The 17062-nt window shown below is 41.7% G+C and overlaps 1 protein-coding gene across 1 annotated transcript in view; it reads left to right on the top strand.

The window, feature by feature from the left end:
- Nucleotides 1–17062, top strand: part of RASA2 (RAS p21 protein activator 2) — a 118748-nt gene that overhangs the window by 92182 nt on the left and 9504 nt on the right. The window contains exons 14-20 of the mRNA XM_018560360.1: nucleotides 2963–3086; nucleotides 4381–4487; nucleotides 13195–13281; nucleotides 13367–13444; nucleotides 14565–14638; nucleotides 14745–14851; nucleotides 15411–15493. Of these exons, the coding sequence (XP_018415862.1) occupies nucleotides 2963–3086; nucleotides 4381–4487; nucleotides 13195–13281; nucleotides 13367–13444; nucleotides 14565–14638; nucleotides 14745–14851; nucleotides 15411–15493 (660 nt within the window). The remainder of the gene's footprint in view (nucleotides 1–2962; nucleotides 3087–4380; nucleotides 4488–13194; nucleotides 13282–13366; nucleotides 13445–14564; nucleotides 14639–14744; nucleotides 14852–15410; nucleotides 15494–17062) is intronic.

The following is a 17062-nucleotide window of genomic DNA, read 5'->3' as shown; positions in this document are numbered from 1 at the left end:
TCATATATAAATTCTTTTATTTTCCACATACTATTGTCCCCGCTTTAAGGTTAATACACAGAACATGTAGCTGGTGAAATAATGCATATTTATGTTCCTTTATTCACCTTTAGAGCATCCAAAAACAGCGTATGCAGCTGGTTATTTTTTCAGGCTTGTTCCCCCTTTGGCATTCATAGCCTAATCCATCATAGGAGCACAGATACCTCTTACAACATCTAACATAGTGCTAATTTCGTCGACATATCATTTTCGTCATAGTTTTCGTCAACAACACTATTTCTAACACTAAACACTAAAAACACTAAAACTAAATAAAAACTAAGTTATGATGACTAAAACTATAACGAAAATATATTGACGTTTCAGTCGACTAAATAAAGCTAGACTAAAATGTTAGGGAGAGACAATTTGGGAAGAGATCCGATCAGAACTTATCTGTTTGGACTTCCAGTTCCGATTCCATCCTGAATGGATGGCTAATAGGTAACATGTGCAATGGCATTACAGCCAATATAGTTTTTAATTTTAATATTTTAGAGTTGCACTTCTGCTTGAAAGAATGAAGAATGTCATTTGCAAGTTGTTATAACCAATGCAGATCTAATTACTGGTCCTTGGTTGAAAATACTCCAATATTTATAAGACTTGGTTTAATCTAATTTTAAGATAGACATGTTATATGGCACAACAGGTAAATCTGTGTCTGTATTGCATGTTCAAACCTTAATACCATTAATAATAGCAGGCTAAAAGAGGTTTACTCCAGGAATGTACAGTATAATGAGATTGGAAATTCTAGGGAAATTCTTACATTACTCTTTAACTAAACCCACTAGATTTTATTAGACTACCGTACATCTACTGTAGATTTAGTTGACTAAAATCTTATGATATTTAGTCGACTTAAACCAGAACAATTCAGATGATTAAAATATAACTAAAACTAAATCTCTTCTTAAACCTCTATCCAGGTTTTGCCAGGTATTTGTGTACTACACCTGCCTCTTGTGTCAGAATCCCCACTTCAAAGCGTTAAGCACTTACATACATTAACAGGTGGTGCACAGAGTTTAGTCCTGAATTTTCCCCCAAACACCGGGCATGAATATTGTGCAAAAGAGAAAATTACAGCAGTTTTCTTTAGGAAAGGAATTTAACTGTTAGAAAATGTACCTGCCCACTGTTCCACCTTTTATTTTAAATAATATTTATTGTGATTACCTCCTGAAACCATTGCATATTCACAGATGACACTTCATTCCTTACATTATCTAGTTTATGAAAATAATCAAATTAATGTATTGGGAGTTTTACACTATCTCCAGCTATTCACACAGTGGAATTAAAATGCTAGCCAGTAGAGGGCAGTATTTAGGTTGCTTGAGAAATAATAAGTACAAGGCAGTAAACCTCAAAAGGATCAGACTAATTGTATAAGTGTTTTCATGTCAGCAAATGCTTGTAAATGCTACCTCGTTCTAAAACACAGGTGCTCCAGCTATGTTTTACAGACGGCTGTTGGATTTAATGGTTCTCTAGTATTGAAGGCTAGTAATGCATCCTAGATTACCAGGCCATTCCTCGTATTTAATACAGCAGATTATATTCATTGTACATATTGATGTTTTAAGAAGCAACTTTGGCTAACAATCCAGAAGGGTCCATTCACACCCCTCTGTTTATTTTGAATAGCACGCAAACGTTCTAAGGCAATGCAGCTTCAACACTCATGCATTGCGGCACAATGTAGTGCAGTGTGTTGTGGTGGGCTGCATTGCCAGAAATGCATTAAGTAAAACGAAAATGACTACGGTATATAGAAACATGGACTGTATTTAAACACTGTATTATTCCAAGAGAGACTAGTGTAGTAACTAGCTGGTGTTGCTGTTGGCTTGTGCTTTTGTGAATGATGGCACTGCTCTCCAGATGCAGCCGTTCACGACAAAACAAGTTTACAGGTTCTACTCCAGTTTCTCTTCTCGAATAAGGTCACCCAATTAACCCCCCTTCATCCCCGGCCGACTGTCCCCGCCATGTATTCCAGGTTCTGCTGCCTCTCCTGTGGACACAAAACAGGATAGAGAGTTCAGTTAACCTGTGAATTAACTCAGAAGTGATGAAGATTTTGTCACTTAATGGTCATAACTGTCATTACCCAGCCACTGTGACCAGGGAAGAAGCTGATAAAACACGATCCGTGCTTCATCAGTTGCACTGGGGTTTACAGGTGACCCCTGATGTCTCCTTAAAGAGGACCTGTCATTTCTACTATGCTATCAGTCCCTATGTGATGGCAATAAAGTTTAAGTGTAGAAAAAATAATAATGAATAAATTAAACGTATTGTCGTGGACAATTTTTGATACCAAGGTTTGATGCCATTTCATGGGGCCAGCAGTTTTAAGACTTGGCATCTGTTTACCTGACCCAACCTCATCTTTTATTTTATATTTTACCAAAAAATTGGGGATTATATTTAGTGTGTGTGTGTGTGTGTGTGTAGTAAAAATGAACTTTAATATAACCAAATTTTCAGTAAAAAGACACTAAACAGTTGTGCTAATATGTGATGTAGAAAATTGCAGCTACCACATTTTTATTCTCCAAGGTCTCTGCTTTTAGAAAATATATCATGTTTGTGGGTTTTAAACAATGTTCAGGCCTGAAATGTGCATTTGAATGCGTGCAAAGAAATTTAAAAAATGGCTCTGGTTAACCAGAGGGCAAACATTTAATCATCTGCAGAGCCTCAAAATATTATATTACATACTAGTGAAATTACAGTTCCAAACTACAAGAATATTGTGTCTGCAGTGGGCAGATCTTCTTGCTCATGTTTCCAAATGTGACCTACCCCATCTTGAAATCTTAGTCCCCATGCAGCATAATTTATTTCCCAGTGTTGTATATGTGAAAGTCTCATAATTCCAATGGTTTGTTTTATGCCTTTTCTGCAGGACAATCTGAGAAGTTATGTGGACAAAGTTTTCTCATGTATAGTCAAATCCAGCATGAGCTGCCCCACTGTGATGTGTGACCTGTTCTCTACACTGCGCCACATGGCCGTCCGGCACTTCCCTAGTAAGAATTGCCCCTTCATTACCTCTGCTGGGTAGGGTGATAGTGGGCAACTTAGAAAAATTACTGCGGTTTGGAAATGTGGAGGAAAGCATGAGAATCGGATAAAGAGCTTCACCCCGTTTTGTCATTATTAGTACTAAGCTTAAAGGGTTAGTTCACTTTTAGGCACATGTCCCAAAATCCCCTATTCATTCCAGGATGCTCTGCATGCTTTCCCTAGCATCACCTATTCCACTGTGAGTTAGGCTTTGAAATTTGCATTCTCATTTGAGATGGAGCAGCATAAATCTATAGCTTGTTATTAAAGTGACATTAAACCCTCAGATTTTTAACATAAACCAATACTGTAACGTGTGCCTTACTGTAATCCATGGTAGTTTCCCTTCTCTTTGCTGCTCTTCCTTTTAAATCGGTATCTCTTCTCATGCTTGGGGAGAACTTCCCTTTGCAGCTCAGTGCCTCTTCCTGTAGTGCTGGCTCAGGTTACAAACCTATACACAGACACCATATATCCATTCCTGAGACAAGGCAGTCTGCTGCAAAACAGAAGTTCTGCCCAGCATGAGAACAGATACAGATTTAAAAGGAAGAGCAGCAAAGAGAAGGGAAACAACCATGGATTACAGTAAGGCACACATTACAGTATTGGTTTATGTTAAAAAATCTGAGGGTTTAATGTCACTTTAAGTTAAAAAAAATCTTTAGCAGGTGAAGTTTTCTCTTCTAAAGTGGAGTGGGTTATCCTTAGGGTACAAACTATGGGAATGACATTGAGCAACATTACCTCATCAACGTATTGCTCACAAAGAATAGTTGAAGTGACAGTAGACTTAGGAGTTTAATCTTAAAAATACATTCAAGTACCCGAACTATTACAAATGTAACTTATGTGTGTATCACTCGGCTGTAGATTCTCAAATCATCTCTGAATTGGTGCGGACACTGTCCTTCCTTCTGCAGGGGGGCTACTTTTGTACCCCATGAAGACCATGATATGATGAGACTTCTGCTTTAATGTAATCTTGGTAGTTTTTTTTTCTGATGCATTTTGTAGTTTTAGTATGATGTCATGAAAGCTTATTTGATGGATCAGAAGGCACCTGTATTTATTCAGACACCCCTATGTCCCATTCCTGAGTTGTGTTCTTGTTGCACTCAATCCTTTCAGTAATGCAAGTGTTGTAGTGCACGGTTTGTATACCACTATGCAGATATAACTTGGTTCCTAATCAATATGGTTAACATCCTTCAAGACATGGTTTTATATCTGTATTTTCTTAATGTCTCTCTGCAGATGACCCTCATGTACAGTATTCAGCAGTCAGCAGTTTTGTCTTTCTCCGATTCTTTGCTGTGGCCGTTGTGTCCCCTCATATATTCCACTTGAGATCCCACCACCCAGTAAGTTGACCTGTGCTTCCATTGAATATCATGCATTTAGGTTATTCATATTGGATGATTTGGAGTGCCATTGTCTCTAAGCCAAACTCATACATTTTGTTTTTAGAGGATCTCTTTAAGACAGGAGTGTTTGGGAGAAGATGAAGTTGGTACTAAAATTCTGCTGCTATATTGTGTGATTGTTTTCAGGCAGACTTGCTGGCGCTGCTTTAGAAACTCTACATGGCTCCAGAAGAGTAATGTTCAACCTAATTGTAGAGTGTAACTGTAGGAAGAGCAGCCTTGGCAGATGCTGTAAGCACGGCCAGGGATTTGTTCTTGGGTAACCGGGTTGATTTCCAGTGCTTGTATTATGAAGCTACCACAGAATCTTCACGTTTTCTCTACGTCAACGCAAGCACCAATGATAATTTAAACTTAATCGAGAGAAATACAAATTTTCGGTAAAGTGGCGAAGGGTTATAACATCTGAGCACTTCCTGTCCCAACAACAAGCTCCCCCACGCCAATTTATTGTATAGATATCATAAGATCAGGAGGTAAGTGAAAATCTCCTTAATGGGGTTGGAAGACAGAACAAAAAACTTGACAAACAAACTCTTTTCCAGTGTTTTATAACAAGTTTATTAAAAAAATTAGAAAACCTATAATAAGGATTTAAAGAGACTTTGTCACTTAGTGTCTATGTATAAGAATATACTCCCAAGGTTTACATGCCAAGCCATGAGCCCTCCATGAACCAGGCTTGGACTAGACAAGGACCTCTCTGTGGATAGTTTTGCACTTTCAACTGCAGCAACAGAATTGACCAAAAGCACTGCAAGGCCACATCAAGAGTGACACAGGAGAGCAATTTATACTATTGCCAAAGTTGATGTTTTTTTATTGTTAGAACAAGAAGCTTCATAAAGGATATTACAGAAGGAGTTTATTAGTGACTGTATATATTAGACTGTTTTTTGTGAGGGTGACATTGTTGGTAAAATATAAACGAGGCTGCTGTCATTAATGCAAGCTCAGTGACTACAATTTAGTACTTTAGTATTATATAATACTGTATATAAATATCTTTTATATAAATGACCATATCCCAAGAAAAGACAAGTTTCTTTTTTTGGTACATCTTTGTTTAGAGCGCATATGCGCACAGGGATGTTTTTGTTTCTCCTTTACCATTTTCATAGCTGGACTCCCTGAATGCAGATAATTTATTTATGAGGTCTTATACACAGTTATTCTTGGAGATACTGTGCACTTGTTCCTACTGAGGAAAGGAGGACTATATATGCTGACAGGAAGCAGAAGTCATGTACCAAGACCTTTTCATTGAAGCACTTGCTAGTTTATCAACAGATTTTGCCTACTAACGGGGTTTGTATTCTAAAGGGAGCGAAATTCAGTATATACTTTGGAAGGCTCTGCAATATACACTATATTGCCAAAAGTATTGGGACACCCCTTCAAATCATTGGATTCAGGTGTTCCAATCACCTCCATGGCCACAGGTGTACAAAATCAAGCACCTAGGCATGCAGACGCTTCTACAAACATTTGTGAAAGAATGGGTCGCTCTCAGGAGCTCAGTGAATTCAAGTGTGGTACTGTAATAGGTTGTCACCTGTACAATAGGTCCATCAGTGAAATTTCCTTGCTACTAAATATTCCGCGGTCAACTGTTATTGGTATTCTAACAAAGTGGAAGCAACTGGGAACAACAGCAACTCAGCCACGAAGTGGTTAGGCCACATAAAATGACAGAGCGGGGCCAGAGCATGCTGAAGTACACAGTGCACAGAAGTCACCAACTGTCTGCAGAGTCAATAGCTACAGACCTCCAAACTTCGTGTGGCCTTCAGATTGGCACAACAACAGTGTGTAGAGAGCTTCATGGAATGGGTTTCCATGGCCGAGCAACTGCATCCAAGCCTTACATCACCAAGTGCAATGCAAAGCGTCGGATGCCGTGGTGTAAAGCACACCACCACTGGACTCTAGAGTAGTGGAGACGTGTGCTCTGGAGTGACGAATCACACTTCTCTGTCTGGCAATCTGATGGACGTGTCTGGGTTTGGCGGTTGCCAGGAGAGCGGTACTTGCCTGACTGAATTGTGCCAAGTGTAGAGTTTGGTGGAGGGGGGATTATGGTGTGTGGTTGTTTTTCAGGGGTTAGGCTTGGCCCCTTAGTTCCAGTGAAGGGAACTCTTAAGGCATCAGCATACTAATTGCAATTCCGCATCAATGGTCAAACATTCCCATAGACACACTCCTAAACCTTGTGGACGCCTTCCCAGAAGAGTTGAAGCTGTTCTAGCGGCAAAGGGTGGGCCAGCTCAATATTGAACCCTACGACTAAGACTGGGATGCCATTAAAGTTCCTGTGCGTGTAAAGGCAGGCGTCCCAATACTTTTGGCAATATAGTGTATATCAGGGTATCTCTGTTCTCTGTGTCACACCACTGACCTGGCGGAGTTAAGGGCGGGGCACGGTAGGGGTCAGGTGGGGCGACTGGTGGCGAGTAACTCTTAAGGCCTGGCTAGTAGCTCAGGACTTGAAATTTTGAGCCCTGGTGTATATCATGTTTTTATGGAAGTTTTGATTTTAAAAAAAAAAGGAACAATGTTGAAGAAATGTTTTAGGGCCCATTCACACCACATCCAGATCATCTCCAGACCAGTCCAGATTGTATCCGGACCCAACATGCATCCTAATGTATCCCTGTGCTATTTCTGGCCTCTGTTCACACCAGCGCAGTCCGTCCCACTAGATTTACGGGTAGGTTCACACCATTTTCCAAACCAGATCTGGTCTGGAAAATGGTGTGAACCTGCCCTTAGTAAGATGCGCAGGTGAGAAGTGCAGAGTATGAGAGCAGGTAGTGTGAAGGGTATGATAGTGGGAAATATGTGGAGGAGAAGAGTGCAGAGGGTAGGACAGCAGGTAAGTTTGTGCAGAAGAGAAGTGTGGAGGGTATGACAGTAGGCAAGTATGTAGGAGAGGAGTGTGGAAGGTATGATGACAGCCTGTATGTGCAGGAGGGGAGTGTGGAGGGTATGACAGTGGGTAGAATGTGCAAGAGATGAGTGTGGAGGTTATCACAACAGGCAGCATGTTGATAGGAGTGTGGAGGGTATGACAGCAGGCAGCATGTGCAGTAGAGGAGTGCGGAGGGGATGACAGTGGAGAATTTGTGCAGAAGAAGAATGTGAAGAGTATGACAGCAAGCATTATGTGCCAGAAAGGAGTGGAGAGTTTAGTATGACAATGGACAAAACCTGCAGAAGAGAAGTGCAGAGTACATGACAACAGGCAGTATATGTAGGAGAGAAGAGAGCAGAGTATGGGGCAATATGTGCAGCAGAGGAGTGCAGAGAGTATGGCAGTTGACACAGTGTGAACAAGAGGAGTGTGGAAGGCATGACAGCAGGCAATATGTAAAGGAGGTATGGCCTCTGATAATATGTGCTGGAGAGGAGTGTGTAGGATAAGACAGCAGGCAGTATGTGCAGGAGAGAATGGCATGAGGCAGTATGTGCAGGAAAGGAGTGGAGAGGTTAGTATGACGATACACTGTATGTGCAGGAGATAAGTGTGGAGGGTATCGCAGCAGGCAGTATGTGCAGGAGAGAAGTGAGGAGGGTATGGCAGCAGGTAGTATGTGCAAAGGAAAAATGTGGAGGGTATGACATTGGACAGTACATGTAGAAGAGAACTTTGAAGAGTATAATACCAGGTAGAATGTACAGGAGGAGAGTGCAGAGGGTATGGCAGTATGTGCAGGAGAGAAATGCGGAGGGTATGATGGCAGGCAGTATGTGTTCTTGGTTCTACTGCGACACACTAAAATAAGTTGGTGTTACCTGAGCGCTGCCTGCACATTAGTCAGTCAAACTGGATTAACCCAGTGAGACCATGGAGAAAAGGTCAGGGCTAGGGCTGTATCAGGTTGCAACATTCCCCGCTCAGTCAGCCTTGTCTCAGGCTCTGTTCCTTGTCTGCATACAAAGCACCCAGTACGTGGCTGCCCTGTCTCCCTCCTCCCTACTTTGATGTCATTCTGCTTTGTGCTGACTATATGGGCGGGAAGCATCTCCAGTCTTTTAAGAAGGGCAAGAGGGGAGTCGTCTGCAGGGAAGGACTATTGCAGCTGTAGATGGCTTACTGCATGCATACATTGGTGGCCTGCACAGGACACTGCTGCTGATGACTGCCAGAGCTGGTTTCAACCCTCAAGGTAGCTGGGAGCAGTTTTCAGGGAAGCCAGGGGAAGGGCCTGGTTGGGGTAATGCGAAGTGCCAGAACTGGTGTGAGTGTTCAGAGAAGCCAGGGGTAGTGTGCATTACCAATTTATGTCCACAGTCCCACAACCGCTGTTATTAGTATGGAACCTTACAGAACAGCTCCATTCCATGCAGCCATTACCTTGAGGTCCAACACCAATATATATTTTTTCTTTCTTTTACTTTCAAAGTAAAGTTTTTATTTGGAATGAAAAAACACTTTTTATCTGTACCCTCCAAAATCTTGTACAACATGCAATATCTGTATCACACTGTAACGATGGGACAAACTAAAACTCCATTTCTTGATCATGCATTACAGGACTCATTCTACTATGGATGGGTTTAAGCAGCTACTTTCAATGTACTCTGTACATTGGCAAATCAATCAAAGCTGTAGGACAGCCCTGTATAACCCCTCCCAATCCATCTTAGTTTTTTTGCCAGTGTCCTTAGGTGATGAACACCACCTCTCTGCTCTGAAAGAAGTACATGATTTCCTGCACTTTCCTTCTAAAGACTAATTTAAGAAGTTTCTCCAAATGCTGCTCACAGCCACTGACGCACCTAACAGCAGCTATCTGGATCAGTTTTCTCTTCAGAAGAGCCTTGGCGTACCTAGACCCCACTGAAAGATAGACAGCCTGGTGTTCAGTGTGCTTAAGACACTGAATTCAAAGCCTTGAGCAGCAAAATCCTCTGTTCCCTCCTTCAAGAAGGGTTCCTTTCATCCCTCCCAAGCCTCTGGATCCAAATCAGGCTCTCAGCTTCTGTTATAGGTCCTGGCCCTCCAAGCCAACTGAAACTAGGAACAAGACCTCTTTATTTTGAAGGAGTGCTCCCACTTTTACAAGTGGGGGATGTCTGTGAGCCTTCTCAGGTCTAGAGTGTCATAACCAGGGGTTACAAGTTGGAGTTTCACTCCTTGCCAGTCGGATCTTCTCACTGCTTTAGGTCAGTGCCTTTCCCAAGGGGTACCTGTGGTGGAGTCAGAAAAGTCCTAGAGGTTTTATTCCACTCTTCCCAAAGCACAAAGGGAGTACCACTCCCATTTTTGATCTGAAGATCCTCAGTGGGTTCCTGTGAGTCCAGAATCTACCCACTCTGCCATCAGCTCCATTCATACGTTAAATTTTCTGGCGTCCACGGACATCAAGGATCCATGTTTGCACATCCCCATTTTCCTTGCTCATCATTGCTACCAGTTTGTTGCCCTTCCATTTGGTTTGTCCACTGCATCTCAGGTCTTCACCAAGGTGCTGTCCCCTGTGTTAGCTCTGCTTTAGTCTCAGGTATCCCCTTAGTAGGTACCTGGATGACCTTCTTCTCCGAGAACAGTTGGCAGAAGCCTTGTAATCCAACATTCAATGGATGCTACAAACCCTGTCTTGGCTGCTTGGGACAAACAGACTCATTTCCTGGATCTCCACATTCACTGGCCCATCAAGACAAAATTTGCACTAACATGGTGGATTTCCAACCCGTTGTTGGAATCGGGGAAGTCCTTCCTCCCGCGGGTTTGCAAGGTGCTCACGATAGATACCAGCCTGTCAGGCTGTGAAGGAATCCTGGGGAACTTTTCAATTCAAGGGACCTTATCGAGGAATCTCATCTGCCAATCAACATCTTGGAGCTCAGGGCCATTCGGTTGTCCCTTCAACGGTGGACCCCCCCCCCAGTTACAGGGCTACCCAATCAGGATTCAGTCAGTTAATGACCTGTTGGTTGTGGCTTACATTGGCTATCAGGTAGGCACACAAAGCCGTGCAGCTCAAGTGGACCTACTCCTGTTCTGGGCAGAACTTCATATCTCAACCTATCCATTGTGCTCATCCCAGGAGTAGAAAATTGGCCACCTCCGTCGGATTCTGGAGACTGGCCTCTTCATCCAGAGGTGTTTCGGGACCTTTGTTGCATGTGTGGAACACCAGAGGTTGAGCTCCTGGTGTGCAGGCTCAAAGGTGAACACTGGACAGGTTTATCGCAGGGACCAGGGGTCCCCGGACCTGTGCAGTAGATCCTTTGGTGTCTCCTTGGGATTAGTTCAGCCTGATCTATGTCTTCCCTCCACTGAGACTCTTACCTTGCCCTCTTTTGCAGGATCGTGTCAAAGGGCATTCCGGTGATCGTCATTGCTCTGAACTGACCCAGGAGACTGTTGAAGGACAGAGGCCTCTTGGAATCTGCAACCCCTGCGCTTTAAAAGCTAGGAAGTCAACCTCTTGCAAGGTCTAGCATAATTCCTGGCAGGCTTATTTTGCTTGGCATGAAGCAAGGAGGTTGCATTCCTGAAGTGATTATCCCACGGACCCTACTTACTCACAAGATTGCCTTTCTCATTACCATTACATCTGCCAGTTGTTTGAGTTGGCGGCCTTGACTTGTACAGGGCAAGTAGTGCTTAAGCCTAAGAGTTCCTTTCTTTCTAAGGTGGTCTCTGCCTCTTACCTTAAAGGAGAACTATGAGGTGAGTGATTTTCACTCAATAACCCATTTGTTTATTTTTAATTCCAAAGTGCATTACTTTGCATTTATCGACATTAAACCTCATCTGCCACATTGTTGCCCACTCCCCTAATTTATCCAGGTCCTCCTGTAATGTTATAATGTCTAAGTCCGTGTCTATTACCCTCCCAATTTTGGTGTCATCCGCAAACACGGAAATATCGCTGTTAACACCCTCCCCGATGTCATTAATAAATAAGTTGAACAATATGGGACCCAGCACAGAACCCTGAGGCACACCGCTCATTACACTAGCCCAGTCTGAAAAGGCGCCATTTACAGACACCCTCTGGACACATTCCCGTAGCCAGTTCTCTATCCACGTAGACACCACCTCATCTATGCCCATAGCTCTCAGCTTGTGTAGCAAGCGCCTGTGTGGTACCGTATCAAATGCCTTTGTGTCCTCCAGTGACCCTTAGGAGAACTATGGGGAAAAACATTTACCCCATAGTTCTCCTTTAACTAGACATTGTTTTACCGTCTTTCTGTTCTGCACCAAAACATCCTAAAGAAGTTTCCCTACATTGTTTGAATGTAGTTTGGACTGTTCAAATTTACCTCTCTGCTACAGCTTACATCCGCAAGTCTGACCCCCTCTTCTTTATTCTGCTATTGCCAGGTGGATTCAGCAAACTATCACTCGGGTTGAAGGGTAAAGTTCCCCCTTTTGGATTAAGATTCACTCTTCTAGAAGTGTTAGTTCTTGGGCCTTCCACCATCGGGCTTCGGTTTCCTAAATCTGCAAGGTTGCCACCTAGTCCTCTGGTCCACATTTTTGCAAAGTTTTATCAGGTGGATGTTCAGACCTCGCTTGCTAGCTTCAACCACCAGATTTTTCCAGTGGCCCTCTGGTATGTGAGCCCCTTCTGTTATGGTTCATTGTTGGGGTTAGTTGTTGTTTTCACAAACTTTTTAGCCTTAGTTTGATGTGTTGCCTGCTCCTCAGTTGAACCACTTTTGGATGTTTCATCTGTAGAAGAATTAGGTTTCTGTGATGTACGAATAGAGAAAAAAGGGTTTTTGTCTTGCCTGTACAATCTCTTTCTTGAAATATTTCACAGGACCCTCCCCTCTTGTACTGCTTGTTACAAAACTGAGGAGGAGTGGGAGGAGTTATACAGGGCTAACCTACAGCTTTGATTGATTTGCTAGTGCCCAATCACCTAAAGGTAGCTGCATAACCCATCTGTAGAACAATTAGCTCCCTGTGTCCTGTGATGTGTGCCCAAAATGTATTTTTCTGGTAGGACAAAAAAATTCTATTCTTCTATTAAAGTGACACTAAACTCAGAAGTTAAAACTACATTCAAGTACCTTCGCTATTAACATAATCATATCTTATGTGTGTATCACTCGGCTGTAGATCCTCAAATCATCTCTGAATTTGTGCTACATTTGTTCCCCATCTCCCTATGCGTGTTATAAAGTAGCCACTGCTCTAAGCTCGCTCCTGTGATGGACTACAATCTCTATAGAAAGTATTAAACTAAATGTGAGCTTGCAGTCCATCCCGGGAGCGAGCTTGCAGCGGTGGCTACTTGACAACACACACAGGGACCATGGGAAACAAAAGTAGCCACCCTCCAGAAGGAAGGACAGTGTCAGCACCAATTCAGAGATGATTTGAGGCTCTATAGCCTTGCTACATTTTTGTTAATAGTCAGGGTACCTGAATGCATTAAGATTTAACTCCTGAGTTTATTATCACTTTAGTATACCTATAAGATTATTGATTGTGTTACTATTTATAACTTACTATAAGCAATCCTTTTTTTGGTAGTGACCTACCCCTGGTCAGCGATTTGTAGAACACAAGATTGATGGAAGTTCAGTCCCAGCTCAGTTTAGTACCGTTACCTGGAGAAAATGTGTTTTTTTTCTGTGAGAGGTAACTTGCCACACTTTTTTATCCTTATTTTAGGATCCAGCAACATCACGTATTTTGACTCTCGTTTCCAAAACCATCCAAACCCTTGGGTGTGTGGGCAATTTATCAAAAAGCAAAACTGTAAGTTTCTTTTTGTGTTGGCTTTGTCTGTTTGTGAACATGATTTGTAAAATACCTTAGATAACGTTCTGCTCTGCTTATGCAGTCTAGCTTCAAAGAGCCATTCATGTGTGATTTCTACAAGATGTTTGAAGAAGAAACCTACACAGCTGATGTTAAAAAGGTTTGTGGATCTTGATGTTTTGTAATAATCACTCTCCGTTCATATTATTGGGTTGTTGCATCCTTTTTATGTACCTGTACGTGAGATTTTCCACAGAACAGGTAGTGTCTCAGTTGTGGCTTCATTAGACTGCAGATTGATGACTGCATACAGTAAATTAATCCTTTAAAATACATTTTGGTAGGTCTAAGTTACAGAAACGGGTATAGACTTCCATGTGAAATGCTGAGGCCTGTGATCATGATGGCAGTAGAAAGTGGTTCTTGGAAGTCTGATCACTAGAACAGGCAGTCTTTTGGGTTAGAAGTGGAAAACAAAGGATTTGGGAAAGTCAAGAGATGTTTACGCAATTTAGTCAGATATGAGTTTGGGAAAACCAGATTTTCTAAAAAAAATTAGATTTTCTGCATGTTATACAATGTACTTATTAGTGTGACCTAAACTTATTTTTTTACGTTATTTAAAAAATAAATGCATTTATGAAAGTGAGTAAACTTGCTAAACATTGTTTACTCTCTAAACTGGCCCTACGTGTGGCTCCAACTCCAATCACTGTTATACCACTAGTTCTGATAGACCAAAAGAGTGAGAGAGTCTACAGAGTTCCTCTGCCCTGTGTGGGAGAATATAGTGAGATCACCTCTACCCTACCCTCTTCATTTCTTTTTATAATTCAAATACCAATGACAGCAGTGATTACAGTGGTCTCCGAAGTGAATCCCCAACTTATGTACCCTTCAGTTAAATATGATGGAATATGCACATTGATGTGATTTATATACATTTCCTCATGTGTGATTTCCCTGAGAGACTGCATAATGTAGAATAAACAACCAATTGTGGAGTCAGAATACAAGAGAGTGATGATAGTCTGGAGGAGGGGAATGAGCCACAAATTACCCTTGCTAAATCTCATTAATGGAGTCTTGGACAGAATTAAGACGCTGAAGAGTTACAGGCAACGCCCAAAACTAACCATTAAAAACGTATTGGTTTTGTCATGAGTTTCCTTTTAGATGAAAACCTGTCTAATGCTATAAGGATGGTTGTGCATGTTTGCGTGGCTAAAGCGTTCCCTTTATAAAATTCTCTTTTTGACACTTACTACTCTTCTGTCTAGTTCTTAGAGGAAATATCATCGACTGAAAGTAAAGAGCCAAGTGGAATGAGTGAGTCTGTTATCCTAAAAGATGGGTAAGAATAATTTATTCGCAGTTTGAATTTGCGGAACAGAAAGCTGGTACTCAGAAGAACCGTAAAATGTCACTTGGTTAACTTTTTTTTTTGTGTGTATTTTCAGAGAGATGCAAAAACGTGCCCAAGGTCGAACCCGTATTGGAAAAAAGAATTTTAAGAAGCGCTGGTTTTCACTTACAAGTCGAGAATTTTCATACCACAAGCAGAAAGGTGAATGTGATATCGCTGCAAGGGTCCACAAGCTGGCCATCTACAACAGCTAATAGTTCCTAAAAAGGTTTTCATGTTTTATTGCCATAGAACAGTGAATCCTGGTGGAATTTTTTACATTTGACTTGTCTATTTTCGTTGATCGGTGTCACAAAAAAGTTAGTGTATCTAAAGCCGACACCGTGTCCTGATTAATCTCCGTTACCATTGTCACTGGACTGTGGAGAAAGACCAAAAAGTTTAAGTCCTATAGAACAGAACTAAGGTGGAAATTATTCCAATTAGGACACCTGTTTTAGTTACCACTGTGTGAGAGGATTTCCCTTAATTTGGCGTGATCTCCACTTGCTTCCTGTTGTATCTACAACAGAAAATTAAAACTCCTCTCAGCATGTTGCTGTGCAGCCTCCAGGGCTGTGTAGTAAGGTTACTTTCATTAGAAGTTATAAAAACGGAACGTAGATTGTTGTTTGGCTTTACTACTTCAGTGTAAAAGAACTGGATAATAAATCATTATTTTGGTTAGGTTTTTCATCTAGTAATTCTTTGTCATTGACAGATAAAGATCCAATGTTTCGTATTCCTATTAAAACTATATTGGCTGTGGAGAAGCTAGATGAAAATGCCTTTAACAGGAACAATGTAAGTACCTAACTTATTTATTTTTTTCCTTTTAATTTTTTTAGTGCTGACTTTATTAAAAGATCTGTGAAAAGGCAAGCTATAAAACCTGGGGGGAAATGTATGTATCATCTACAGGAGGAATTTGACACTGGCAAACAAAAAAAGCCATTGCCCAGCCAGGTATAACCTTAATCCCACTCCTATCATGCTTCAGGTTTTTTTTTTGCTACTGTGCCAGGAGGATGGATGTCTTTTTTTTTTAAATTACATTAGACATTTACTGTGGGTTTTCTTTTAACGAGATGCAATTAAGTCTTCATCAATCTGCTACTGCGCTCCTATGTAACTATCTGGATCAGCTATTCCTCAACAACGCCAGGTCAAAGGTTGCTGCACCAGCCTGTAATGTGATCCTCAATCACTGGGCTCTGCTTGCAGCACTCTTCATACAGAGCAGAGCGCACGCTTCTTGTGGCACAGCTTCTTGTATGACCCAGTCTGATGGTTCCCTTGGAAGTTTGGACTGGGCCAAAAACATTTCTAGCCTGTGGTATTGATTACTGGGTTCTGCAAATGGTTGGGTACCTCGGGCACCCAAGTACTGTGCTTATTTTCCTCCATGTGCTCTTCAGCCTACAACTTTGGCAAGTCTTTGGACTTAACCTTAAATAAACATGGAGCACTATTAATTTCTCTCTCAACATTGTTTTTGCCTGAAAGGTCTAACACACTAAAGAAATAAGTGCAGACGCCCTACACCATCTCTTCCCATTTTTTCTGCGTGGGGTTAGATTCCAATTATAGCTCTGTTTGCAAGGGTTACGCGGTCCTATCTTGCTTTGTCCTTGCTGCTGCCTACAGTGATATTTATTTATTATTGGTATTTATATAGCGCTGACAATTTCTGCAGTGCTTTACACAGTGCACATTTATATTTTCGGTAATTACTATGCTTATAAAAGCCAGAAAGTCCACATCACCCAAAGTCTAGCATCACACTTGGAAAGTATACTTTGCCTGGTGGAAGGCAAAACAAATTAATCCCTGGAAGTACTCTGTGGGAAGTATTCTGATATTTCTTCAGTCTGGCGTCTCTCCTCCACGCACTGCTCAGCCTTCTGTTACAGGTCAGGAGAGCGGCCGTGTGGGCGGAGACGGCCAGTGCTGTCACAGGAGGCCAGCTGGTGGTGTGGGGAGGAGTCATCTCTCAGATCGAGCTCTCCTCCCTGCACCTCTCGCTCGGCCTCCTGTGACAGGAAGGAGAGCGAGTACATGCACTCAATGATCGCTGAGTGTAAATAATTGAGGACAGAGTATGTTTACTGTGCCCCCAATTATGACTGAATGGGAAGTGATCTACATCACCTCCTGTTCATTCATGATTGAGGATATAGTAAACACACTATGTCCACATGTCATGAATGAACAGGAACACTCAGTATGGAGGATTCCTGTTCATTTATAACGGGATGCAAAAAAAGAGATTGAGGACTCTGTGTTCTCAATCTAAAGTAAAGTAAAAAATATTTAATAAGACTAAAATATAAAAATTTTAAAGGTTTATAAAAAATAAATAAATTTTTTTTT

The sequence above is a fragment of the Nanorana parkeri genome, unplaced genomic scaffold (genome assembly GCF_000935625.1).
Source record: "Nanorana parkeri isolate BGI_ZX_2015 unplaced genomic scaffold, ASM93562v1 scaffold452, whole genome shotgun sequence".
In the NCBI taxonomy this organism is placed as follows: Eukaryota; Metazoa; Chordata; class Amphibia; order Anura; family Dicroglossidae; genus Nanorana; species Nanorana parkeri.
The sequence above is the reverse complement of the archived record's forward strand: the minus strand, read 5'-3'. Positions and strand labels throughout refer to the sequence as shown.